Source organism: Hylobates moloch, unplaced genomic scaffold, assembly GCF_009828535.3.
Source record: "Hylobates moloch isolate HMO894 unplaced genomic scaffold, HMol_V3 SCAFFOLD_16, whole genome shotgun sequence".
Taxonomy (NCBI): Eukaryota; Metazoa; Chordata; class Mammalia; order Primates; family Hylobatidae; genus Hylobates; species Hylobates moloch.
Genome location: NW_026652291.1, coordinates 57,286,086 through 57,313,864, shown reverse-complemented (window position 1 = coordinate 57,313,864; position 27,779 = coordinate 57,286,086). Strand labels below are relative to the sequence as shown.

The 27,779-nt window shown below is 45.3% G+C and overlaps 2 protein-coding genes, 1 long non-coding RNA gene and 1 other non-coding gene across 10 annotated transcripts; 1 reads left to right on the top strand and 3 right to left on the bottom strand.

Annotated features, from left to right (window-relative positions):
* Positions 1-647: 647 nt before the first annotated feature.
* On the bottom strand, positions 648-27,779 carry RNASE11 (ribonuclease A family member 11 (inactive)). 5 transcript variants are annotated; one of them, XM_058429612.1, is made up of 3 exons: positions 27,489-27,779; positions 4,802-4,864; positions 648-1,447 (listed from the first exon to the last, which is right to left on the bottom strand). In XM_058429612.1, exon 3 carries the CDS (start codon positions 1,423-1,425, stop codon positions 835-837), a length of 591 nt encoding a protein of 196 aa, XP_058285595.1. In that variant the 5' UTR covers positions 1,426-1,447; positions 4,802-4,864; positions 27,489-27,779; the 3' UTR covers positions 648-834. The 5 variants fall into 5 exon arrangements, with proteins under 5 accessions (XP_058285595.1, XP_058285593.1, XP_058285594.1 ...); XM_058429610.1 differs by lacking the exon at positions 27,489-27,779 and adding an exon at positions 5,099-5,240; XM_058429611.1 differs by lacking the exon at positions 27,489-27,779 and adding an exon at positions 5,117-5,240.
* On the top strand, positions 5,446-12,450 carry LOC131381511 (uncharacterized). 3 transcript variants are annotated; one of them, XR_009210307.1, is made up of 4 exons: positions 5,446-5,599; positions 6,054-6,171; positions 7,834-7,972; positions 12,347-12,450. It is a non-coding gene; the product is annotated as an uncharacterized LOC131381511 (long non-coding RNA). The 3 variants fall into 3 exon arrangements; XR_009210305.1 differs by having other exon boundaries at positions 12,333-12,422; XR_009210306.1 differs by lacking the exon at positions 6,054-6,171 and having other exon boundaries at positions 12,333-12,422.
* On the bottom strand, positions 7,317-8,621 carry RNASE12 (ribonuclease A family member 12 (inactive)). Its single transcript, XM_032179420.2, has 2 exons — positions 8,507-8,621; positions 7,317-8,005 (listed from the first exon to the last, which is right to left on the bottom strand). The coding sequence occupies exons 1-2, from the start codon at positions 8,538-8,540 to the stop codon at positions 7,524-7,526; spliced, it is 516 nt and encodes a 171-aa protein (XP_032035311.2). The 5' UTR covers positions 8,541-8,621; the 3' UTR covers positions 7,317-7,523.
* TRNAP-AGG (transfer RNA proline (anticodon AGG)) lies at positions 27,278-27,349 on the bottom strand. Its single transcript has one exon. It is a non-coding gene; the product is annotated as a tRNA-Pro (tRNA).

Below are 27,779 nucleotides of genomic sequence, written 5' to 3'. Positions count from 1 at the left end.
TTGATCCATGAACGCTTGCAAATAAATAGCTGGTAGTGAACAAAATTAACTACAGTATCATAAGACATCAAGGTTGAAGACCAGTCCTGCCTCGTACTTAGCACAGACTTTCTATTCCCATCTTTCTGGCTCCTCTATTCTTCCATGGCTTGCCATTTCTCTCCCACAGCCCCAGGGTATCAAGACTTTGCTTGAATAAAGATTACAATAAGAATTTTCTTCTCTTTACAGCAACCTGTGAAATAGAGATGAGGGTGGAAGAATGGAGATTGCATAGGGCTGGAGCTATTGACACTGAGAGCATCAGCTAAGCCAAAGAATCTTTTTCCTCTGGCATTTCCTGAAGGACAGGCAGACTCTTTGTTAGGTGCATACATCAATTCACACAAGTGTGAGCACATACCCTTTGAAGAGAGTAGTGATAATACATGTCACACTCATTCACTATTTTTCTGAATAGTATCATTGGCAGTACAATTAGCTTTTCTTTGTCCATATTGGCTTTAGTCCTTGTTTCCTTAATTCTGCCTAGTTAGGTGGACTCTGTTTCTTGGCTTTATAGCTGAGCTAGGATGAAATTCAGTTTGTTTCCCCCCCCCACCCTCCCCCCACGCACACACAGAGAGAGAGAGAGAGAAGAATCTGCATGACAGTATCAGTTATAAATTTTAATTGAATTATCCACAATTTTGGATTTTTCACTCCTCCAGTTAGAATAAATAATCAAGAGTTTACTATAGTGCTAAAGAGTAGATATTAAGGAAAGGTTTAAACAAGAATGAACATGAAGAGGTCCTTCTTTAGTAAGACCCTAGTCCTAAAGCTCTGTGGGATTTACAACTTAGAGCCACAAACTAACCAGCTCATCAGAGAATGACCTGTCAGCACTGTCAATATCTTCTCTAATGAGGTAACACTGTGGTATTGGCACCTGGGGAATTGTTTGCCTGTAGTGAGCTGGCACACTGTATTTTCCAGTTTTGGGCTCTCACAGCAGCTTATGCCAGGATTCTGTACAAACTTGCAGCTGGGGGCCTTGTGGACCCTGCGCATCACTTCCGTGGAGCCACGGATGAAGTTATTGCTCCACTTGCACGATCCGTTTGCTTCTGAAACTTTTCTCCAGACTGTGCAACACTCTTTATCATTACCTGAACTGTTTCCCTTGGGGTCATTATAATGTAACCTTCTGAATGTCAGTAATGAGGAAGACATATCATCCTTGGACATGCTGAGGCTGGTATTTTTAACTAACGGGACTGGGTTCATTAATATCTCAATGGTCTGTTTCTCTTGGCCACTTTTTGCCATGTCATATTGCATCTCTTCCTCTGTAAATTCTTCTTTAATTATCTTCATTGTGCTTTCTGATGCTTCTGCAAGAACCAGCCCCAGGCTGAGCAGCAGCAGAGGAAAGGTCTCCATCTCAGATGTAGTGTAATCTCTTCTGCAGTAAAGACAATAAATGAAAGATAAAATAAGAAGAAGATTAAAGAGGTAGTTCTTTCTTCCTCCTGACAGTTATTCCTGGGAGTGACCCCTACATATAGGTTAAAATTTTTATATCTGTGAATGGAACTATGATGTAATAGAAACGCAATCAGCTGTGGAGACTGAAGACTCATGTTCAAGTCCCTGCTTTTCTGCTTATAATTTATTCAACTTTATTTAACCCCAGTTTCCCCATCTGAAAAAAATTGTGAGAATTACGTAAGGTGATATAAAGATCTACAACCAAGTATTTGTTTCTTATCCTTTTCCCTTGGTCTATAATATCATTGGTGGGGTGTATAATCTCCATGGTGGGTCACAATTCTCACTCAACACATCCCTCACTATTACTGTATCTCCTATAGCCTCATATAGAACCTGGCACATGGTAGCCACTTGAAAACAAAATAAAACACACATTGCCATTTCCCCATCTCTCATTTCTTTTCCCACCCATTCTCAGTCATAAGATTTCTGTCTTTACCAGTTCCTTCAGCAAGTCGATCCTGTAGAGAAAGAGTCCACTTCATTGCAGAGCTAGAAGGGAAATTGTGTTTGTTTCCTGGGAGTTTCTGCTGTTGTGTCTAACTGAGGGAAGGAGGGGCAACAGAGGGGTAGATAGGGCTGTATGAGATTGACGCAGGAGACCCTGTGGAACCAAGGAAGCTGCACAAAGTGTCCATTTGGCAGTCGGAATCCCAATGACCTGGGCAGCACCGTTGCTTCTTATTCTGTGAAATCTTTTCTGTCTATTTATACCAAAACCCAGCATGACTTTTTTGTTTTCTGAAACCCTACAGCACAGATTAAGTTGCACTTCATTTTATATGATCTTTTTCATTTTTCTAGTTAGTCAATTCATGTTCATCTTTTCTCCCTCTTGTTAGGCTAAAAATTCCTTGAGCCTGAAACACAGTTTCTGATTATACTTTTATTCATACAGAATCAAATAATGAACATAGATTAATAAAGAATCTGCACTCCAGAATCAGTTATAAATTTTAATGGAATTATCCACAATTTGGGGTTCTTCACTCCTCCAGTTAGTATAAATAATCAAGAGTTTACTATAGTGCTAAAGAGTAGATGTTAAGAAAACAGGAAGAAGAGCAGAGCAGAAATTCTCAGTCTTTCTGAAACATGTAATTCAAGTGGGGAGCATTCATAGCTGCCTGGGTTTTATTTAGTGTATGTGATTACTACACACACACTAATTTCTCAACACTTTGTTAACAACATAACATGACTTTACTAGTATATAAAATCCTTTACTTGAGGTCAATCTTGGAAAATCCCTAAAGAATGGTTATTTAAGTTAATAATTATTTCTCTCTCTTTAGAATGATTCTATTTTCCTCTTTTTTATCTTCCACCTCTAAAGCCTCCATGCCTTCTACATTGATCTCCTACATTATTACCCTTACTTCCCTCCTAATCAGCCCTTCTTGACCCTCCAATTTCTTCTATACACTACTTTTCTAAAAACATAACTTGCAATGACACTCAGAATTTTTGAAACATTCCTGTTTGCTCACAGTCTGATCCCCTGAGCCCAGGAGCCAATGCTCCACTTGCTCTAATCTCAATCTGCCTATCAAGATTTATCTCCCATTATTTTGCTACACAAACCTGCCCTAGTCAATCAGTGTGACTCTCTTTTTTTTTAAATATACCCTATGCCATCTCTCCCACTTAGCTTCTTTCTTGAATGGCTATACTTTCCCACCTCTTGAAATCCTTCAAAGCCCAGTTCAGATCTCATTCTTTATTTTACACATTTCATCACCGCTTAAGTCCACTAAATCCATTTCCAACTTTTCTGAACTTCTTATCATTCCCTTCTTATACCACTCATTTGATGTTATTATGTATGAACTTTTAAAAAATTATATTTGAATTTAAAATGTCTGTGTGAGAAACTAGAGGAAAAAATCTTAGCACCAAGAATACATAAGCCTTAATTGAGTTGATGGATTATTGATAGATTATTAAAGAATTAAGTATATGTGTCCAGGTGTGTGCCCAAGGATGTCTTGACCAAAGACCTGATGCATTTTGAAGGGAGAAAGGATGAGGGATTTATAGGGAATTCATTTTGTTTCCTAAACTTCTATATCCTATACCATTGACATCAGTAGTGAGGTGATAATAGAGAAACAGAAAGACGAGGAGGAGAAAGATAAACAGAAGAAGAGCAGGGCAGAAATTTCCAGTCTTTTTTTTTTTTTTTTTTTTTTTGAGACAGAGTCTCGCTGTGTCGCCCAGGCTAGAGTGCAGTGGCGCAATCTCGGCTCACTGCAAGCTCCGCCTCCCGGGTTCACGCCATTCTCCTGCCTCAGCCTCTCCGAGTAGCTGGGACTACAGGCGCCCGCCACCACGCCCGGGTAATTTTTTGTATTTTTAGTAGAGACGGGGTTTCACCGTGGTCTCGATCTCCTGACCTCGTAATCCACCCGCCTCGGCCTCCCAAAGTGCTGGGATTACAAGCGTGAGCCACCGCGCCCAGCCTAGAAATTTCCAGTCTTACTGAGACATGTATTTCAAGTGAGCAGCATTCAGAGCTGCCTAGGTTTTATTTGAAACTGCTAAGAGGTGCCCATTAAAAAAATATACCTGGCCGGGCACAGTCACTCATGCCTGTGGTCTCATTGCTTTGGGAGGCCAATGCAGGAGGATCACTTGAGGCCAGAAGTTCAAGACCAGCCCAGGCAACATAGTGAGAATCCATCTCTACAACAACAACAACAACAAAAAGTCAGTTGTGGTGGCACATGCCTATAGTCCCAGCCACTCGGGAGGCTGAGGGGAGAGGATTTCTTGAGCCCAAAAGTCTGAGACTGCAGTGAGCTATGATCACACTGCTGCACTCCATCCTGGGCAACAGAGTGAGACTCTGATTCTATATATCTGTGCAATATATATGTATATACATATTTAGACACAGATAGATAGATATAGATACACACACACCCAAACTACAAATGTCTAAAATGTCACAATTCATTTGAATTTGATGTTGATCCCTATTGAATGAAATCACTCTGAGGATAGATCCTATTGGTTCATCTCAGTTATACTTTTATCTGCAAGATATTTTTAATTAGAAAAGAGGAGGTTGGGTGAGGAAGGGGAGAAAAAGCACTGAAAAGGAAAGAAAAGTCAACAAAACCTAGGGAGAGGGATAGGAAAAGGAATCAGAATTCAGAAAACAGATGTAGGAACCTAAAGGATGCATTTCATTCACTTCAAAGTTTTGCCCAGAAAATGATGCTACCAAGGCCCAACAAATCATATGCTAAGGGCCACCTACCTGTTCCTGTTCAGTTTCTATTCAGATGCTGAGGGCTCTGTTTACCTGGTGACACCCAAAATTCTATGGAGACAACAATGACAACAGAATTACCACAGAGAACTAGAAAATAAAACTCAGCTGAAAAATGGCCACCTAAGATGGAAGAAGCCATAAGATGAGTAAGCGTTGCCTACTCACAAGGTTGCAAACTGTCCTTCACTTACGATTATCCCCCAACTCCCCCTCCTAAATCTAATCAATCACATGGAACTTGATGGTTACAAAAGACAGAGCTAACAACTAGCATAAGTGCACCTTCTTCTTTGACATGACCTTGAACTAAGTCCAAATGAGCAATGAACAGCTGAAGTCTCTCAACTGAAAAGATCAGGACAGAGAGTGCTCTCCAAAGCCTGTGACCCACCCATGCCTGCTCTAGGTCACTGTATGAGTCTCTAGCTCTCACATACAGGATTGAAATGCCATAGCTCAGAATTAGTGACAACATAATCTGGCCTTTATTTGCCGATTGCCCCTATTTCCTACTACCTCACAATACAAATTCTCCCCTCCAACAATGGCTATAATAGAGCCATTTTCTGTACTACTTAAGAGATAGAATTATAGACTAATAGACTTGGAAAGAACTTGAAAGATTATCTAATTCAAGATCCTCACTTTACAGACAAGGAAACTAATGAATAGAGAAGAAGATGACTTCATGAAATCCCCAGAATTAGAAGCCTCTCTTTCTCTTCCTTCTCCTTCTAGCTGTAAGGATACTACGCCCATAGCTGAATGTGGGGAAACTAAGCAGTAAGTCCAATTGTAAGAATTAAAAAGAGAAAAGAGTTAGTAGTCCGGCTCAAAGTCCTCTCTGTTCCTTCTGGAGACACGAAGAGGAAGTCACTGAGCTCTGAGAGTCTCAATCCCTCCCTGGGAAATCCTTATCTGTGTCTCTCTAAAGTCTTTAAAGGAAACGGTTTCAGACCAGTCAGGCTCCTTTCTTTATTTCAAGACACAAAGGGAGCTGCTGAACAGGAACAGATGCTGCTTGAGTTGTATATGCTACCTTTAAAAAAGACCCTAAGAGGTGACCTCTGTTGCTTCTACAGCTAGAAGCAGGGCTAGGATTAGGCTGAGGTTAATGAGACACTCACTCTAAGACTAAAATTTAAGAGAGTGCCACAAAACTCAATAATCAAGATAAATAATATTTTAATGCAACAATTTTAGAAAATATTTATTTATTTATTTATTTTTGAGACAGAATCTTGCTCTGTTGCCCAGGCTGGAGTGCAATGGCATGATCTCGGCTCACTGCAACCTCCACCTCCCAGGTTCAAGCGCTCCTCCTGTGTCAGCTTCCCAAGTAGCTGGGATTACAGGTATGCACCACCACACCCAACTAACTTTTGTATTTTTAATGGACACGAGGTTTCACCATGTTGGCCAGGCTGATCTCAAACTCCTGACCTCAAGTGATCCACCTGCCTCAGCCTCCCAAAGTGCTGGGATTACAGGCGTGAGCCACCAGGCCTGGCCAGAAAATAAATTTAATGCAAAATAATCCCTGATGAACAAATGTTAAAATTTTAAATACCAGGATCTGGCCCTGCACTACATGTTACTCATATAACTCATCTTACTCTAATCCTAGCCTGTCAGATTGGATCTTCAAAATTTTGTGATAGATATTTTGAGCATCCAAGATTTTTTTTTTTTTTTTTTGAGACGGAGTCTCGCTCTGTCGCCCAGGCTGGAGTGCAGTGGCGCGATATCGGCTCACTGCAAGCTCCGCCTCCCGGGTTCACACCATTCTCCTGCCTCAGCCTCTCCGAGTAGCTGGGACTACAGGCACCCGCCACCACACCCGGCTATTTTTTTGTATTTTTAGTAGAGACAGGGTTTCACCGTGTTAGCCAGGATGGTCTTGATCTCCTGACCTCGTGATCCACCTGCTTTGGCCTCCCAAAGTGCTGGGATTACAGGCGTGAGCCACTGCACCCGGTGAGCATCCAAGATTTTTGCATTAATTTTGATTTTTTAAAAATACTGAAATCAAGACCGGGCACAGTGGCTCATGCCTGTAATCCCAGCACTTAGAGAGGCTGAGGTGGGCGGATCACCTGAGGTCAGGAGTTTGAGACCAGCCTGACCAACATGGAGAAACCTCATCTCTACTAAAAATACAAAAATCAGCCAGGCACAGTGGCACATATCTGTAATCCCAGCTACTTGGGAGGCTGAGGCAGGAGAATCACTTGAACCTGGGAAGCAGAGATTGCAGTGAGCCGAGATCACGCCATTGCACCCCAGCCTGGGTAACAAGAGCAAAACTCCGCCTCAAAAAAAGAAAAAGGAAACACTGAAATCAAATATATTCATCTAGGTTACTAGGTTTTTGGTCTTTTGGTGCCCTCTTAAGTTTTGCACCTCAAGTGGGTGGCTCATTCACTTCATCTTAATCTCAGTCCTGTTTCTCATCAAAGGACCCAGAGATAAGGGACAAAAAATTGAAACACATGTAGAATTTATGGTTTAATTCAGTAAAGATTATTTTATTGAAGCAGAATAAAACAATCCCAACTCAGCAATACAGGAAGGATAAATTAATTACCAGTGGCTTCCCCTTCCACTCAAGGCATTGCCCCATGTCCACGGTTCAGGTCTGCCTCAGGCACAGCCAGCTCCAATGCCATTGAGAGAAGAAATCTCAGACTCTGGAGCTGATCTTGAGTTACTTAATATAGCCAAGGAAACTATCTGGCCTCAAGTCATCACAAGTGACAAGAACAAACCCCTCTGTGGGGAAATAGTGGTACCTGCAGGCAGGGTATCTTGTGCCTTCGATGAGCTGACAGACTGTCATTTTGAACTTTGTCTCACTCTGAAAGCAGAAAATGGCTGAAAGGTTTTGGCAAGCAACCTTCTTGGGAGAAATGCAAATACCATTGATTTTTCGAGGCCTCTCATGGATGAAGACATGCTCCTTTTTACAAGTGTGGTCAGGTTCCCTGATAACTCTTTGTATGATCATGTGGTTGCAGTACCTTGCAGGAACGGGAACGTCATTCTGAGGGTAGTCCACATGCAAGTGTTCTAAGGTTGACATCACTACTTCATCATTCACCTCATTTTCCCAGAACAGAAGCACCAAGAAAATTATCACCATTATTATCATCAGAGGTAAGAGTAACTTCACATCTTTGGCTTTAACTGCTGTTGAGTAAGGGAAGATAGAAAGTAGCAAAGGACAGTCCGATTCCTCCTGCTCCAACCCCTGGCTGCTCCCCCATCCTTGGAATATTTTATTTCCTTCTCTCCACTAATTAAGATCACACTGACCTTGCAAGATCCAGCTGGAGGCATAGTTCCCCAAGAAAGTCGTTTCTGACCATGTCAGCACTCAGAGTTTGGTATTGAGCTGCTCTCTAAATTATTCCTGTTGTGTTTGTTTTGTTTCTACAAGTTCTTTGACAGCATCTTTGACCACATCTCCTATTTCTCAAATCCTTCAAAGTGCTCAACCCAGAGCTAGACATATAGAAGGTGGTCAAGGTTATTCATATTGCTGAATAACCTTCTTTCCCGTAATTTTCTCAACCTTAACTCCACCCAATTGCACATGATTTTAGTACCATCTACTCGTCTATTCTTCCCAATTCCTTCTAAGTCCCTCCCTCTGTCAATCCTGCTTGGCTCTGTGCTAGCTTCTCTCACCTGTCATTTTTCTGGTTGCTGTCACAGGTAACATAGACTTTTGATCATGAATTTGAGAAAATCGCTTGTGTCTTGCTGTTCCCTGATGATAACTGATAGAGAGCCTGTTGAATGTGGGGAGGGTCAAAGTAGAAAGAGCAGAAGGGCGGGACCTGCACAGGGTGTGCTTGGGCACCGCTGGGGAGGAAGAGAAGTTACCTTCAGCAGGAGAGTCGAGTAAGGCAGGTCCTGAATGTGTCCTCATTAAACAAGTGAGGACTTTTCAGATCATTTAGTGAAGGCCAATGTGTACCAGCCACAGTACTGTCTCCTTTCTAAATTTTCAATCAGTCCTTATGACAAATATATGAAATTTTTCATTTCATTGACAAATAAATGAGTTGCAGAAAGGTTAAGGTGGAGATGGGAAGTGAGAAGGAAAGCAAGAGTCCCATCCTGTCAGTGCCAAACACTCGAATTCCAGTTTTAGCAAGTTTCATTTCCACGTGGTGTCCAGCACAGGACAAAAACAATTCCCTGGTAGTAACGTTCATCTTGATAAAGCCCTGGGCTTCTGAGGAGTACGGAGACAGTTCCCAAACTGCTGAACGTTGGAATCAATGGGAGATTTAAAAAAATATTGGCTTCCACCTTGATACATTCTGCTTTTATTGATATTGTGTGTGATCTGGGTTGGGGATTCCTAAAAGATCCCCAAGTGATTCTAATATATAGCAAAACTTATAAGGGGAACCACTGAACAATGGTATATGTGGGAAACCTACATGGGAGATTAGTGAATAAGGGCTTAGTAAAAACACAGTGGTTCAAAGTATTGAGACCAGAGAATTCTTTTTGTTGCTATCATTTCCCAGTTAGTTGATATAGGAATGGGCAAATGGACTTAGTTTTACTATTTCATGCCCTGAAGTCATTTGTCTTTTGGAGCGACAGGTACAAAATCTCCTCTGTGTCTTTCTAATTGGCAGGAAGAAAATGATCGCAGGGTAAAAAATTATCTAGGAAAAACAGAATCCTGGAGAAGCCTTCAAAGAATGCTTCTCTTTCTATACAAAAACGAAAGCAAAATTTCAGATTGTGAAAATGAGCAACCAGGAGAATATATTTACTTTCCAAAAATGTCCATTCTGGGTGTCCTTTCAGAATTCAAGCTATCCGGTTTTGGATATGTGTTACCCAATGCCACAAAGATATAAGTGCATGCTTAATTTTTGACACGATTTTCAATTAACAAAATTTGATTTGGTACATCTTGCAGAGACATTTCCAATGTATACAGAGAATTGTATCTATGTACTGTAACATGTTCATTATTTCCTGCCAGAACTTCCAAGTAGCTGAAGGACAGATACTTTACTAAGTGTACAGGCAGAGAAGTAATCCCTGTTACAAAGATTTTCCCCAAAGGAGGCAACTAAACCTATCCCTAGAGTATTACACTGCAAAAGGAGTTGAGACCGAGCCCAAATGTTAACTAGTGTGGCAGCCTGGAAGAAAATATTTGTAATGCCTAAAACCACCTTTGTGGTTTTACATTTATATGTAGATTAGCATCTACATATAAGAAACTCCTTCATGTCAGCCCTAAAAAGACAGGAAACCCCAGGGGGAAAAAACTTGTCAGAGAAAAGCCAATTTCAGAAGATAAAGCCAATGGGTAATGAGCAATGCTCCACTTCAATAGTAATCAAAGAAATGAAAGCTAAAATAACAAAGAAATAGTTTATAACCATCAGATTATCAAAAATGATTATCAAGAATTAGAAAAACAGATAATATCAAGTGCTGGTAAAAACATTGTTGGGCATAAAAATTGATGTGGCAATGCTAGAAAGTACTCTGGAAATGTTTGGTAAGATTAAGGGTTTGACCTGAGGCCTTTTAATCCCACTCCTGGGCGTAGAATCTAACAAAATGCCACAGTATTGCTTCTATATCAAATTAAAACTAACTCAGAATGGGCGCAGTAGCTAATGCCTGTAATCCCAGTACTTTGGGAGGCCGAGGCAGGCAGATCAATTGAAGGCAGGACTTTGAGACCAGCCTGGGCAACATGGTGAAACCCCGTCTCTATAAAAACACAAAAATTAGTGGGGTGTGGTGGTGCACGCCTGTAGTCCCAGCTACTTGGGAGGCTGAGGTGGGAGGATCATGTGAACCCAGGAGGTAGAGGCTGCAGTGAGGCTAGATTGTGCCACTGCACTCCAGCCTGGGTGACAGAGTGAGATTCCATTCCCCACCAAAAATAAAAAAAATAAAAATAAATAAATAGATAAAACTAATTCTGAGTCTTTTGGCTTAGAATTAATTTTCCTTGGGGAGAATTTCAACTCATGCCATTATAAAGTTCCCTCTTCCTCCCCAGATTTCCAGGGGAATCTGGACCGCATATTGTTCTTATTCCTTCTTTATTCTGTGGCACCTGTACTGGCCAACAGCATTAACTAAGGGACAAACATTCTCATTCACTTCTCTGGTAAAAACACCTAGAATACAGAGTTCAGATCCAGAATCTCGACCCTTTGTTGTAGTAAGACGTGACTTTTTTCAAACACCTACTATATAAAGGATTTTTGTCACCTATTGTAAGGGCCTTTTATCATTCACATATTATTTAATTCAACATATATTTATTAAACACTACCTGTGCCAGGCAGTCTTCTAGGCCCTTGGGACACACCAGTGAAAAGACAAATGTCCCTCTCCCCACTACTGACTCTGAATCAGTACCTCAGTATGAAAATTGGTAATTAAAATATAAGAATTGTACATTTATTCTGCCATTCCTTCAGGAAGTATATTCCTGGGCAACCAAATCGCTTCCATGTGCTGTGGTAAAGCTCTTCTTTAGAGAACAATGACAACTAATAAATATGAAAAGAATAAAATTAGGAAATTCCCATTTTATAATCATTAATGAAATTACTAAGACAGGCAAAAAGCATTTGTTGGATGGTAAAATTATTAAAAGAGAGGCTATATAAGGCCGTGGTGCAGTGGCTCACGCCTGTAATCCCAGCACTTTGGGAGGCCAAGGCGGGAGGATCATGAGGTCAGGAGATCGAGACCATCCTGGCTAACACGGTGAAACCCCATCTTTATTAAAAACACAAAAAATTAGCCAGGCGTGGTGGCGGGCGCCTGTAGTCCCAGCTACTCAGAGAGGCTGAGGCAGGAGAATGGCGTGAACCCGGGAGGCGGAGCTTGCAGTGAGCGGAGATCGCGCCACTGCACTCCAGCCTGGGCGACAGAGTGAGACTCCGTCTCAAAAACAAAACAAAACAAAAAACAAACAAAAACAAAAAACCAAACTAACTACAAAAAGAGAGGCTATGGGGAACTTTGCAATAGAAGATCTGGCTGCCATCACCCAAACAGAAGTAGAAGGTGAGTTATGATGTGCCTCCTAATAAAGTACTGTAGCATGTGCACGGCACTGTTTACCCAGTAATATTGCCAAAGAATTGAGCAGATTCGTTTATTAAGCCTTAGATTTAACTTCCAGATTATAGGAAATTTAGGGAAAAGAGGTGTAAGTTATATAATACTACAAGGAAGCAATAAGACAGATCCAGATTATGTGACATTCTACCAGTTTCTTCACAAAGTCTATCACACAAAAACAAAGAGGGATAAACTGTTACAGATTAAAAGAATATTCAAATTTTGAATCTTACTTGAATGTGCATATGGACTGGGCATTAGATTATGTTAAGAACATAATTTTACTTTTGTAAGATATAATAATTATAATTATGTAGAAAATGTCTTTATTTTTTGGAGATAATATTCAATAGGTCTAAGTGTGAAATATCATGATGTCAAGTATTTTCTTCCAAGAAATAAAGAAAAAAGAAAGGAAGAAAGAAAAAGGAAGGAGGAAAACGGGAAGAGAGAGAAAAAATCAATGTGGGGAATTTTTTATAATTGTTGCTTTTAGGAGGGTAAGTATAATAGGACCTATTATTCTATTCTTTCTACTTTTGTGTATATTTGCAAATAAGTATTTTTAAATAATTAAATTCCTACTCTCATGGAATTTACATCTGGTGGAAGGAGATAGACAATGAAAAATAAACATAATCAATACTTCGGTGTTTTAGAGGATAATAAGTGCTGTGCACTTTTTTTTTTTTTTTTTTGAGACAGAGTCTCGCTCTGTTGCCCAGGCTGGAGTGCAGTGGCACAATCTCGGCTCACTGCAACCTCAGCCTCCCAGGCTCAAGCGATTCTCATGCCTCAGCCTCCCAAGTAGCCGGGATCACAGGTATGCACAACTACGCCTGGCTAATTTTTGTATTTTTATAGAGATGGGGTTTAGCTATGTTGCCCAGGCTGGTCTGGAACTCTCGGACTCAAGCAAGTCACCCATCTTGGCCTCCCAAAGTGCTGGGATTTCAGGCGTGAGCCACTGCACCCAGCTGGTGTTGTGCAAATTTAAATAGGATGATCAGAGTAGTCCTAGCCATTATAGGTTTTCTCTTTCTGCCTTTCTAACCAAGTGCTAATATTGTTTGAGAATCTACCAGTTCTCCACATAACCATGAGCTTCAAGGGAACCTGCTGGGGATCTGGGTGTGAATCTGCTGGGCCCTGAGTCAATCAAGGTAATCCCATTAATGTGGGGCCAGTGAGAAGGAAAGGATGCACAGCTGGAAGCTTTTGGGAAGCGTGCACAGGGTAAGGATAAGCTGCTGTAACAAAGACATCATCAGGCCAGGCGCGGTGGCTCACGCCTGTAATCACAGCACTTTGGGAGGTGGAGGCGGGCGGATCACTTGAGGTCAGGAGTTGGAGACCAGCCTGGCCAACACAGTGAAACCCTGTCTCTATTAAAAATACAAAAATTAGCCAGGCATGGGGTGTGTGCCTGTAATCCCAGCTACTCCGGAGGCCAAGGCAGGAGAATCGCTTGAACCCAGGAGGCTGAGGTTGCAGTGAGCCAAGATCATGCCATTGCACTGCAGCCTGGGCAGCAGAGTGAGGCTCCATCTCAAAAAAGCTAGAACAAAAAGAAAACAAAAAAACAAAGACATCTTCAGTAATCCAGTGACTTAAAGAAGTTAGGAGGTGGGCCAGGCGCGGTGGCTCACGCTTGTAATCCCAGCACTTTGGGAGGCCGAGGCGGGCGGATCACGAGGTCAGGAGATCGAGACCAGGGTGAAACCCCGTCTCTACTAAAAATACAAAAAATTAGCCGGGCGTGGTGGCGGGCGCCTGTAGTCCCAGCTACTCGGAGAGGCTGAGGCAGGAGAATGGCGTGAACCCGGGAGGCGGAGCTTGCAGTGAGCCGAGATTGCGCCACTGCACTCTAGCCTGGGCGACCGAGCGAGACTCCGCCTCAAAAAAAAAAAAAAAAAAAAAAAGAAGTTAGAAGGTGATTTCTTCTTGGCAACAGTTCAAGGTGAGCACTTCAGATTCTGTTCACATTATCATTCAGAAACTCAGAATTATTCATATATACTTTTCTAAAACCATAAAACACTTTAAGAAAATATTAAGAACTAATTCAACTATATTATGGAGTGGATACCTACCAGGTTATCTAGTCAGACTTTTTTTAAATTTAGATTTTTATTTTTAATTGACAAATAATAATTGTATATATTTATGAGGTTCAATGTGAAGTTTTGATATATATAGTACATTGTGGGATGATTATATCAAGCAAATTAACATATCCATTACTTTTTTAATAGTGCAGATCCTTTTTTAATAGTGAGAACATTTAAAACCTACTCTTTGAATAATTTTGAAATCTACAAAATGGCAGCATGGCCCAGGAGTGTGACTGGCAGTGAAGGAGGTGGGAAGACCTTGGATGCAGGAAGGTCATTTAAAGCAAAACGTGCTCCCCTAACTCCACAATTTTCTGGCCTTTTCCTACTTCTCTATCACCCAGAAGCTACCTTTGAGCACCGCTCTTAAGATGAAAAGGTTGAAAGTGCCTCTGAACTGGGACCCAACTTCTTTCCTTTTCTGTTTATTTTCATTAAGGAGGCCCCCGAACCATTTTCACCTCCTACTCTGGTGATGAAAAGAGTCAGATGATATCCTGAGTTTCTTTCCAACAGTGGAAGTAGGCCTTGCTCATGAGGAAATCAAGGCTGGTTCACACACACTCTTAGTCACCCAATGCAAGTTCATGTGTCGAGAAATATTTCTAAGAGCGGGGTTGGGGGAGGGGGGAGGGACAGCATTAGGAGATATACCTAATGCTAAATGACGAGTTAATGGGTGCAGGAAATCAACATGGCACATGGATACATATGTAACAAACCTGCACATTGTGCACATGTACCCTAAAACCTAAAGTATAATAATAAAAATAAATAAATAAAATAAATAAATAAATAAATAAATATTTCTAAGAGCAATGCAAAGCCATGGGACTTCACCAACCCCTCCAGAAACCCTTTCTTAAACTAACCACCCCCCTCTCTTCCTTGAGTGTCTACAAGAAGCTTTTCTGTGTGGTTCCAGCACATAACTTCCTATGTGGTGCTACGGGCGATTTATCTGGCCTTCTCCTGACATGGTGCAAGCCTCTGGAGGGCAAGAGGAATGTTCTCGTTCTCTCCAGCACAGTGCCTGGTATTTCTGAAGAGATCAAAAAATGTTTGTGGAGTGGATGAATGGGTGAAAGATGTCAGATCTTTCCCCTCTTCTGCCAGTAAGTAGCTGTGTAATCAGGGGAAAGTCATGTCGCTGCGCAGGGTCTGCGTTGCTTCCTCTCTGAAATGGGGGTAATAAATAAGAATAAAGGAAGCATTTGATTATTTATAAGATCTCGCCCTGCTTTTACAAACTAAAGTTCTGAGCAAAATTAAAATGAACTCCAGGCTGTTCTCTTAAGATGACAATGCCCTGGCTACAAGTTTTATTTTCCCCCACCCTGAGGGAATAGGAGGTGGTCTCTGCCCCCAAGCCTGGAGCACAGGGGAGCAGTAGCAGCCGGGGAGCTGGAGCCTGGGTACCAGACCCTGAAGTGGGAGCTCTGACTCAGGAGTGTGGTGGAGCAGTTCTGTGAACTTGCCTAGGAATTGGCATTCGGTCGAAGGGACACCTTCCTAAATCGAGAACACTTACTACTGGGGAAAAAAGGCACGAGACACCCCTGCTCTGGAGGGTTCGTTGTCTACTTTTGGCAATTGCAGAGCTGTTTTCTTGACGAGGTGTGAAATGAAGGATTTGTGCGGTACCCTCATAAGCCCCTGGGCACTGTTCCAAACCCCCTCCTACCACCTCACCTGTCCCCTCGTCCAGGTGGCGTAGACAGACTGGGGCCTGTAAGTGTCCAGAACAAGCTGCTCCTGATCGTGGGCAGGACGTGTTCTGACAAAGCCATCAATCTCAGCCCTGCAGTTAAGCCCTGTGCTATGCACATGGGAGGTCCTGTTCTCCCTTTGCGGAAAAACAAGTCATTTCTTGCTTTATAACTTTCCTCGCGTCTCTGAAATGATCGCCACCAGGCAATAGCCCAAGGAAGACCAGGCTATGGGAAAGTTACCTAAGTGTGCCTTTCTAACAGCTTCTGGGTAGGCCGGTGCCTTTAGTTTTCCACTTCTGAGAATGCTTTGATCATAGCTTATCTGGCTTCTCCTGTGTGTGTCCAGGCTCGGCCCTCAACAGTTCCCTTTGAATTCTCCTTGAGGAAGGACCATTAGCCAGCCTTCCCCTATGGCACCTCCCGGACATTCATATCTTTCATAGCACTCCCAGGCTTGAAATAACATAATTGTCCCTGACCCCAAATAATCACGAAGGCCCTAAAGAACCCAGATGTGGTAAAAACAGAAACTCCCACGGCGAAACCCCACCTCTACTAAAAATACAAAAAATCAGCCGGGTGTGGTGCCGCACGCCTGTAGTCCCAGCTACTCAGGAGGCTGAGGCAGGAGAATCACTTGTACCTGGGAGATGGAGGTTGCAGTGAGCCAAGATTGTACTATTGCACTCCAGCGTGGGCAACAGGCTGGAACAAAACAAAACAAAAAACACCCAGAAACTCCCTTTTCATAACCACCTAACTAGAGCAGAATGAGCAGTGAGCCGAGAGTTGTGAAAGTTGGATTCCTGGCTTGACACTGGCCCTGCCACTAACTAGCTCTGTGACCCTGAGCTTCATTCCATGGGTCTCACTGGCCTCCTTTGAAAGTGGCCGGGAGTTGGCAGCATTGGTGGGATGGAGGAGGTGAAAACAACTCACAGTTTTAGAGGTGAAAAAGCACCTCAGACTATACCATTTTCTGAAGCAGGGCTCTATGCTTGTGTATTAGAAAGTTGAAACGTGGCTCCCAGGGGCTCAGCCACGCTTCCGGCAGCTTGTTCTGGACACGTACAGGCCCCAGTCTGTCTACTCCACCTGGATGAGGGGACAAGTGAGGTGGTAGGAGGGGGTTTGGAACAGTGCCTAGGGGCTTACGAGGGTACCGCACAAATCCTTCATTTCACACCTTGTCAACCCTACTGCACCACAGTAATCTTTTTTATTTTTATTATTATTTTTTTTTTGAGACAGAGTCTCGCTCTGTTGCCCGGGCTGGAGTGCAGTGGCGCAATCTCGGCTCACTGCAAGCTCCGCCTCCCGGGTTCACGCCATTCTCCTGCCTCAGCCTCTCTGAGTAGCTGGGACTACAGGCACCCGCCACCACGCCCGGCTAATTTTTTTGTATTTTTGGTAGAGACGGGGTTTCACCGTGGTCTCGATCTCCTGACCTCGTGATCCGCCCGCCTCGGCCTACCAAAGTGCTGGGATTACAAGCGTGAGCCACCGTGCCCGGCCTGACAGTAATCTTTTTTAAACACAAATCCAGTTATGTGCCTGTGATATCCACTTTCTCCGTCTAAAATGTGTCAATGGCTTTTCATTAGTCTTAAGATAGTGACCACAGTCCTCACCTCTGCCTACCAGGCCTTGCATAGATGGCCTCTCCTCAAGCCACTCTCTCTCCATCTTCATATTCCTGCCATACACTCCTCTTTTTAGCTCCCTCAACCCTTTGGCCTTTCCTCCAACTCAAGGTTTTTGTTTGTTTGTTGTTTTTTGGAGATGGAGTCTTTCTTTATTGCCCAGGCTGGAGTGCAGTGGTGCGATCTCAGCTCACTGCAACCTCTGTCTCCTCAGATCAAGCGATCTTCCCTCCTCAGCCTCCCAAGTAGTTGGGATTTCAAGCTTGCACCACCTGCCTGGCTAATTTTTGTATTTTCAGTAGAGACAAGGTTTCACCATGTTGGCCAGGCTAGTCTCAGACTCCTGACCTCAAGTGATCCGCCTGTCTCAGCCTCCCAAAAGTGCTGGGATTACAGGCGTGAGCCACCAGGCCCAGCCCAACTTCAGGTTTGTTGTTGTTGTTGTTGTTGTTGTTGGTTCCACTAAAAGATGAATGAGCTTTATAAAGAAAAGCTCTCTGATATTATAAAGAGCAAAATATAGCTCTTTTAGGCCATGAAAATACATTATTTCATTTACTCAATATTTATTGAGCAAATAGTTGTTGAACATTTATTGTATTCCAGGCACTGTGCTTAGAACAGAGATTTCTACAGGAAAGCAGACAGATGTTGTCTCTGTCCTCATGAAACAGTCAGACAATTTTTTAAAGCTAAGAAATATAATAAATTTATTATGTTAGTGATAAGGACCACAAGGGAAATTATGGGGTTTTATGCAAGCGAAACAGACTACTTCACTTATCCTGGGTTTTCTGGGAAGGCGTGTCTAAGGAAAGGAAGGATGCATAGGTTCACCAGGTAGAATGGGGAAGGTGAGTGGAGTAAGGAACACTCCATAGTGAGAGAACCGGACTATGTGGCTGCAGCATGAGCTGTGGTACCCGGTGGCAGAGGCGCTGCTTGGATGGGCCCCCGCGGAAACATGGGAGGCAGTGGACAGGTCTCCTGCGAGTGTGAAGAAGGCACTGAAGCAACTGGAAGCTCACAGCACCAAGAAGGGGTGCACCTTCACCAGCAGAGTTGGATGGGCATTTCGGACTGCACTATGTGAAGTATACGCTCAGTCCCTGTGGGACATGGCACAGCTAAAGGACCTTCAGGCATAAGTTGGGTTCCTGGTGGGCCCAAATGCACAGCTTGGAGCAAAACCTGGGGTAAAGGACCTCCAGGTGCAAGCAGGGCGCTTAGAGGCTCAGATAAACAGCCTGGAGCAGGAGGTGGAAACAGCTGTTGGCATGACCTTGAGCCCGTCCTCCAGGCCGGACACTCCCGCTTGGTCTGATCCTGAGGAGGAGGCTCGTCTGCTGCGGGCTCGTCCTGTGATCCATCAGAAGGTAGAACGTGAGCAGCTGATGGGACTCTAGGGGAGAGCCCAGAGGCCCCCCACAGTGGTGGAATACACCTCTTATAGTGCTTCTCCTCCCACTGAGTTGTGGGTTAGGTAAGCAATGCAGGGAGCACCCAGGGGAGCCCCTCCCTGCCTGGCTACCCCATTGTGGGGATGCGGGGGCTGACAGCGTTTCTTGCTCTGCCTCCGAGATGGAGAAGCTGGCTTCTATCATAACTCACCCCTCCCTTCATCAGTGGCTGCAGCTGTGCCGACGGTTGGCACAAGGGCAAGGTGACCACATGTTAATCGAGTGGCTGATGGCAGCCGTATGGACTGGTAGGAATGATGCTGGAGAGATACCAGAAATTGTGAGTCAATGGCAATCATATGCTGATTTGGTACAGGTGCTCCTGGAGATGGGCATGCGGCAGGCTATGTTGGATCTGAATCCCTAGAGGCCAGATGATGAACATTTTATCTCCCACGTGAGGGATCTTGTGCCGGCTGGCAGCCTCCGAGTGCTTTTGGCTCTCTAGCTGCTGTTCGTACCCCATACCTGGGGCGCCGCATACATGAAGTGACTACTGCTATGGCAGCCCTTGAGGAGGCAGAAGGCCATCAGTGGGATTGGGGAATCCGCGCCATAAAGAAGGGGAAGGTGCCCCCTTCACAGGTAACCACCCCACGAAATAAAAAGGGTTGCGACCCACATGCAGATGTGGATGATTTACTTGCAGCCGGGGTTGCTCGGGAGGAAACTGACAGGAAGCCCAGTGGAATGCTGTTGGCTCTGTGGAGGAATTGTCCCCCCAGCAGCAATTCCGGAAAATACCCGAGGGGGCAAAATACTGTTGCTCAACCCAGCCCGCGGGGACACGACAGCTCAAGGACTATTTGCAGACGGGTGAAGAGACCGGCCCTTCCTGTTTGATTAGGGAACTGGCCGAGGTGCTTGGCTTGGTGGGGTGGCCGGAAGACTGGAGGCCTCGTGGAACTGGCAATCCACTAGTCCCCCACCAATGTACAGCAGGTCCTAGCACTGGTAGATACTGGTGCAGACTGCAGTCTTGTTTATGGGAACGCAGATAAGTTTCCGGGAAAAGCTGCATTCATTGATGGTTATGGGGGCCAGTCAGTGAAAGTGAAACCTGTGTCTCTGCATCTTGGCATTGGCCGCTTGGCTTCCAGCCTGTACGCTGTGTATGTTTCTCCTAAACCTGAATATATTCTGGGGGTGAACATTTTGCATGGTCTGGACTTACACACCACAGCCAGAGAATTCAGACTCCAGGTTCGTGTAGTAAAGCTGGTACCGCTTGGGCATATACATGTCACCAGCCCCAAGTTCTGCCACAACCTGGACAGGTTACCTCCATTCGTCAATACCATTTGTCAGAGGGGCATACAGAGATAACTGAGACGATTAAGAAGTTAGAGGAGGTGCAAATAGTGTGTGACATACATATCCCCTACAGTTCTCTGGTATGTCCAGTCAGAAAGCCTGATGGGACTTGGAGGATGAGAGTGGATTACCAGGAGCTGAATAAGGTGACACCCCCTCTGCATGCAGCTGTACCATGGATTTGAGGGACCACCTGACAGCGGAACTGGGACAGTACCACTTTGTAGTGGACTTGGCTAATGGATTCTTCTCCATCGACATTGCTCCAGAGAGTCAAAAATAGTTTGTCTTCACATGGGAAGGGTGACAATGGACTTCTACTGTGCTGCCACAGGGCTATGCGCATAGCCCCACCATTTGTCACGGTCTTGTTGCCATGGACTTAGATGCCTGGAAATGTCCAAAAGGGGTTTGCCTGTTTCATTATGGTATCATGTTAACCTCTGATTCTCTTGCAGATTAAGAAGCAGCAATGCCCCTCTCGTGGCAAGAGTTGGCAGCATGCGGTTGGTATGTCAACGAATCCAAGGTCCAGGGGCCTGGATTGTCTGCCAAATGCTTGGGAGTTTCTTGATCAGGTAAGACAAATGCCATACCGGAGGCCATCATTGATGAAATCCAGGCATGCCCCTGACCCACCACGGTGAGACAACTGCAGACTGTTGTGGGCCTCTTGGGGTACTGGCGGGTATTCGTGCCCCGTTTGACTCAAATGATAAAACTGTTGTACCAGTTAACAGAAAAGGAGGCTACCTGGGATTGGGATGGTGAAGCTGAAACAGGCTTTCTGGCTGCCAAGCAGGCCATTCAGCAAGCACTGGACTTACAAGTAATTGATCAGGGGCACCCATTTGAACTTGATGTACTTGTAACCACAGATGGTTTCGGCTGGGGCCTACAGCAGCGCACGGAGCCCTTTAGAACGCCAATAGGTTTTTGGTCCCAGCTGTGGAAGGGAGCTGAGCTCCGGTGTTCGCCGATAGAGAAGGATTTAGCTGCTGTATATGCTGCTGTTCAGGCCTATGAGAACTTGACAGGAAGGGTTGCAGTCGCTGTGCAGATGACTTACCCAATAGCAGGGTGGGTGCATTCATGGGTAACAACCCCCCAGACTGGGGCAGCACAGACATCCACATTAGCAAAGTGGGGTGCCTACTTAGAACAGCAGAGTATGCTGAGTACAAGTCTATTAGCAGCAGAGTTACAAGAGGTCTTAGGGCCTGAAGTCCTAACGCAAGATAAGGCTATGGGACCTGAGGCACCCCAGACCTTGAGCCATCACCATTTAAAGAAGAGCGCCCTCCCATTCCTGATGGGGCATGGTATGCAGATGGGTCCAGCCGGGGTGCTACTGCTGCCTGGGCTGCTGTAGCAGTCCAGCCTAGCACCGACACCATATGGTTTGATAACGGGTGCGGACAAAGCAGCCAATGGGCTGAACTTAGAGTGGTGTGGACGGTGATAACTAAGAAGGAGTCACCTATAGTACTTTGCACCAATAGCTGAGCAGTCTATCGAGGTTTAACTTTGTGGCTGACTACCTGGAAGTTACAGAATTGGCCTGTAGGCCATCGGCCAATTTGGGGCCAAACGACGTGGCAAGACCTCTGGGAAATAGGTCATCAGAAAGATGTAACTGTCTATCATGTGTCAGGTCATGTGTCTTTGGCCACCTCCGGTAATGATGAGGCAGATGCCTTAGCCAGGGTCTGATGGTGAGAGTCAGCACCTACACAAGATGTAGCCTTGTGGCTACATAGGAAACTGGGACATGCAGGGGGTAAACTGATGAAACAGGTCAGTAGGCACTGGAGTCTGTCTTTGCCTTCACAGGACATTTTGGAGTCCTGCTGGAAGTGCCCAGCGTGTGCTCAGGCATACCCCAAACGGAGGCAGCTGCCCAGTGTAACACAGCAAGTGACAGTAGGGCAGATGCCCTTAACCAGATGGGAAATAGATTCCACTGGGCCACTGCCAAAATCACAGGGCTACACATATGGCTATAGACACAGCCACTGGCTTGTTGTTTGCCTACCCTTGCAGGGCGGCCGACCAGCAACACACCATTCGAGCCCTGCAACACTTATGTGCCTTATACGGCCATCCGCTGGCTGTTAAAAATGATAGAACACATTTCACTGGACAGCAGGGACAACAGTGGGCACAGCAGATGGACATACAATGGGGGTTTCATGTTTCTTATAACCCACAAGCCACTGGCATGATTGAGCAATATAACAGACTCCCGAAGAACGGGTTACAGTTGCATGTTGCTCCCGCATCTTTGCGGGGCTGGAGTTCCAGGCTGGACCAATTACTTACAAGTAATTGATCAGGGGCGCCCATTTGAACCTGGTGTACACATGACCACAGATGGTTTCAGCTGGGGCCTATGGCAGCGCATGGAGCCCTTTAGAACGCCAATAGGTTTTTGGTCCCAGCTGTGGAAGGGAGCTGAGCTCCGGTATTCATTGATAGAGAAGAATTTAGCTGCTGTATATGCTGCTCTTCAGGCCTGTGAGAGCTTGACGGGATGGGCTGCAGTCGCTGTGGGGAACGACTTACCCAATAGCAGGGTGGGTACATTCATGGGTAACAACTCCCTGGACTAGGGCAGCACAGACATCCACGTCCAGGTTGGACCAATTACTTACAAGTAATTGATCAGGGGCCAGTGCAATTTGCCATCTGGCTAAGGGCATCTGCCCTACCATCAGTTAAAATTTTGTGTTAAAATTTTGAATGAGCGACCACGGAAAGGTGGCCCAGCCCTGGTGGAGACACTGTTATCCTGGGCCACCATCCCCATCCAGCTACAGATACACACCAAGGATGACCTCCTCTGACCAGGTATGGGGACAGATGGTAATCTATTGTTGCCTGCCCCAACGCCCCGAAGGCAGGGGAACAGAAAACCTGGTGTTGGCCATGGACCCACCAAGCCCCCCATTGCAGATGGTTAGCTATTGTAGCCCCCTGGAGGGAGCATCTGCAGTATGACTTACATGTGACTCCTTGGGTATTTAATGTGTGGCCTCCACGATTGACCATTCGTAGCGGAATGGCCACGGAAGGGACCCTCCTATATATGTACTGTCTGTGTGGCCTATTTTGAGCTCCCCTGTGACTTTGGCTTGGGTACAAGACCCAATAGAACCATGGGGAGCTGAGAAGGTGTGCTATCATCACCCAGGGCAGGAGCCTTGGCCGCTGCATTGTTATCCAGAGATGAAAAGTTAGCCTGTATTGGCTGGGCGCGGTAGCTCATGCCTGTAATCCCAGCACTTTGGGAGGCTGAGGCGTGTGGATCAGCTGAGGTTAGGAGTTCGAGACCAGCTTGACCAACATGCTGAAACTCCATCTCTACTAAAAATACAAAAAATTAGCCAGGTGTGGTGGCACATGTCTGTAATCCTAGCTACTCGGGAGGCTGAGGCAGGAGAATTGCTTGAACCCAGGAGTCAGAGGTTGCACTGAGCCAAGCTCGTGCCACCGCACTCCAGGCTCAGCAACAGAGTGAGACTCTGTCTCAAAAAAACAAAAAAAGAAAAGAAAAGTTAGCCTGTATTTTGCCTGAGGGACGTGATTTACCCGTTAATACCTGCGCCTGCTTTGTTGTTCTGGCTGTAAGTTGACATGCTCCAACAGCATTGTGGACTGGGCCCACACCTATGCTGAGGTGACCAATGTCTCCAACTGTTGGATCTGCTCCACCTTCCAGCAGCAGCTGCGGACAGTTTGCCCTGGAACGTGTATCTTGCTTCTGTGAAGAACTGGGAATGGCTAGAAGTTTGGGGTCCCATGGACAATGGGTTGGATGCCACAGGGCAGGCTTTGGATAGGAGGCATCACAAAACCCATGGCAAACCTGCCCCTTGGCTGACTCATAGTGTCCATGATGGATGGGACTGGCTAATGGGAGGACACGTGGTGCCCCCACTGCAGGTATCACAATGTATAGGGCAGCACTGGGGTAAAGTCACTGTGCGATGGTTGCCTACTGAGGTTTGTGCAAACATAACATGTGTCACCACACCAAGGGTGTGGTGGAACAGCGGCCTTACCAAGGCCAGGCCCCCATGGACTTTGTGCCCCCTGGGAGTTTATGGGTCTGTGGGGACACAGGATGGCCATATCTCCCAGCCAACTGGACTGGACATTGTACCTGGGGTTGGCTCTATGTGCCTGCCACTGTGCTTCCCACATTGCCCAGTCACCGCATAACTGGGAGCCACTGTGTTCCTGCTTTTTGCCAGTGCAGCAGGCCCCCTAGTGGTTCTATCCCTTAGCAATGACTATCCCTGGAGCAGGCATCATTACTGTAGAAAAGCAGGTTGCAGCCTTTGCAGACCACACAGCTCGGGCCCGAGTTGCCCTCCTTTTGTTAACTGATGACGTTGATCAGATCAGGAAGCTGGTGCTGCAAAACCGGATGGCCTTAGACATAGTCGCAGCTGCCCAAGGTGGCACCTGTGCCCTTGTGGGGACACAGTGTTGCACATTTATCCCTGACAACCACTGGAATATAATGGCAGCTTTACAAGGGGTGTCATAGGAGGTTAAGGTGATTGAGCACCTTACTGATGACCCCCTGCAGAGATGGTGGGCGTCTTTGGGCTCTGGCCTACATTGGGCTCTCATAATCATAGGTAGCATAGCAGGAATATTAGTGGTATGTTGTTGCTCTCTGTGTTGTTGCTGTGGCCTGTGGGTCCAGGGTGCTGCCATATGTGCATGGGTCCCCACCAAGAGGATTCCCTCCGCCTAGCGGGTGGAGTGTAAGGAACATGGCTGTGTGCAGCCAAGCAGGCATAGGCCAAGGTAAACAGCCTAGATGACTCAGTGGGATTGGGGCGCAAGTGCACAGTCCCATATCTTATATAATCATAGCCATGTAGGCACAACATAAAGAAGCTCCCCACCTGGCTCTCAGTCACTATCATTTGTGTAGTGTATAAATGTAACACTGACCCTGTGAAGGGGCTGCTGAATAAAGCCATGTCTCATTTACCTGCTGTCTCTTGAGTGTTCTTCCAGCTCCCTGCCCCACGTCCACCCACTCCCCTCAGCCCTCAGCTGGGGCTGGAACCTAACCCTGAGCATGACAGAGATGCACAGAGGGTTGTAAGCAGAGAAACGACAAGCTCCTAGGATTTGACAGGATCATTCTGACCACTTTGTGGAAAATAGATTTAAGGGCACAAGGACGAAACAGAGAGACATGCTAAAGGGCTGCTGCAATAGGGCAGATGAGAAATGGTGATGGCTTCGACTACAGCAATGGTGGTGGAGGTGGTGAGAAATGTTTGAATTCTGGAAATATTCTGATGATAGAGCCAACATCATTTGTTAAGGGATTGAACATGAGTTGTAAGAGAGAGGAATAAAGGATAATTCCAAGATTATTTGTTTCATAGTTCTTCTAAATATCTGAAGAAGTATCAGAAGTTAAATACTCAACAGTGTAGCTAGGAATGAAGTGAAAAATATCTGTGATTTCTAGTTCTTGTTCATCAGATGAGTCAGGACACATCTGGCTGAACTATAGGATGTAAACACTGAATACCCCACTGGTAGCGGGAGAACAGAGATGAAGAGGGTGTTCTGAGGGTCTAGCCATTGCGTAGAAAGTGAAAGCCTCCCTCCCCCCAACACACGCAGCCACATACTCTTCTCAGATAAGCAGGGTGAACGACTAGGCTGTCTTTTCCCTCGATGAGGGAAACACATGTTATGTTTGCACAAACCTCAGTAGGCAACCATCCCATAGCACAGTCCATTTCTGTGGCTTGGGAAAGTAAGGAGGATTGCAGAGGCAAAATAATGTGGCACACGGTTGTACCCAAAAGAACACTTAACTAGGGAAGATCAAGTACTGGCCAGTAGGGGGTGATTCTGAGGAACGCAGAGTAAGACACAGGGTTCTTATAGAGTTACCCCGCCCTGCATGGTCTCCCGCTGTGTCTTGTAGAGGAAGTTGGTAGCATATGTAGCTCCCAGGGCAATTCCAGTTACATCTTGGGAGCTTTTTTTCTGAAAAATAACCACTCCCAGGCTGGGCACGGTGACTCATGACTGTAATCCCAGCACTTTGGGAGACCAAGGCGGGTGGATCACCTGAGGTCAGGAGTTCGAGACCAGCCTGGCCAGAATGGTGAAATCCTGTCTTTACTAAAAATACAAAATATTAGCCAGGTGTGGTGGTGCAGGCCTATAATCCCTGCTACTTGGGAGGCTGAGGCAGGAGAATCTCTTGAACCCAGGAGGTGGAGGTTGCAGTGAGCCCAGATTGCACCACTGCACTCCAGCCTGGGCAACAAGAGCGAAACTCCATCAAAAAAAGAGAAAGAGAGAAAGAGAAAGAGAGAGAGAAAGAAATGAAGAAAAAGAAAGAAAAGAAAAGAAAAGAAAAAAAAAGAGAAAGAAAGAAAGAAAATCATTCCTAGGGTCCCATCAGAGATTGCAGTGTGATTGTTCTGGGGTTGGACCCAGCAGTGGATGGTTAAAAAGCTTCACAGGTGACTCTAATATGCAGATACGATTGCAAATCCCTGTTGAGAAGTTCATTCCCAAGGGGCTACACCACCGAGTTCCCCACCCCCACGCACACACAGAAGGGTTCAGTGAGCTCAGGCTTGAATGACGGAGCCTAGGCTTTATTTGTGACAAGAACTTCACCACATCTGCTGGCCTCTGTGCTTACAAAGTGAGGGTTATGTGAAACTATTAAAATATGCCTGTCCTGAATGAACAATTCCTGGATAATAACAAAGAACTGCAAAAGTGAAAAGCTGGTTGATTTAAAATAATGATTATGTAAAAGAAATGTACATGATATGTGGTAGCACCTGGTATTTATCCTCATAATGTAATACCATGACAAAGAGCATTTTTGCCTAAAGATGAAATACATATATTTGAAATAATGGAGCATTAGATGGTACTCACATACTAACTTCACATGGTGCTTACTTTGTGCGATGGTGTTTAACGTGAATAAACCTGTGGTTTTATTGGGATGTCCACTGACAGAAAAATCTGTGACTTTATGGGGGCCAGCTGACAAGGAGAGAAAGGAAAAACAGGGCTCGTCCGGGATTTGAACCCGGGACCTCTCGCACCCTAAGCGAGAATCATACCCCTAGACCAACGAGCCAGCTATGGACTCTGGTTGGGTTACTGAACTTTAGTAAGGAAAGTTTCAGCCACGTCTACAGTTGGTCACTGTCTTCTTTTATAACTATGGGCATGGGTGACACCTAGTGGATAAAGTAAACCACTGCAGGTTTTCTCACCTAAATTCCGGAAGGCGGCGCCTTGTGACTGCAGATCCCTTTTAGGAAAAATGTTCAGGCGTCAGTGGGAATAATTTAGCTGCATGTTTTCACTTCCGAGTGAGCCAAAGATGCTGTAGGACAGGGAGCAGGCAAATCAGGGACCCTCCCGAGTTATCCGGTGGTCGGAAGGCATCTCGTCCTTAACAGGTACCGACCGCCGTGCCGGCGGCCGGCGAAAACTGTCGCCGCAGGGCGCCCTCTGTGAAGAGACCCCGAGGCAGAAGAGGGCCCCGACGCTGTCCGGTGACC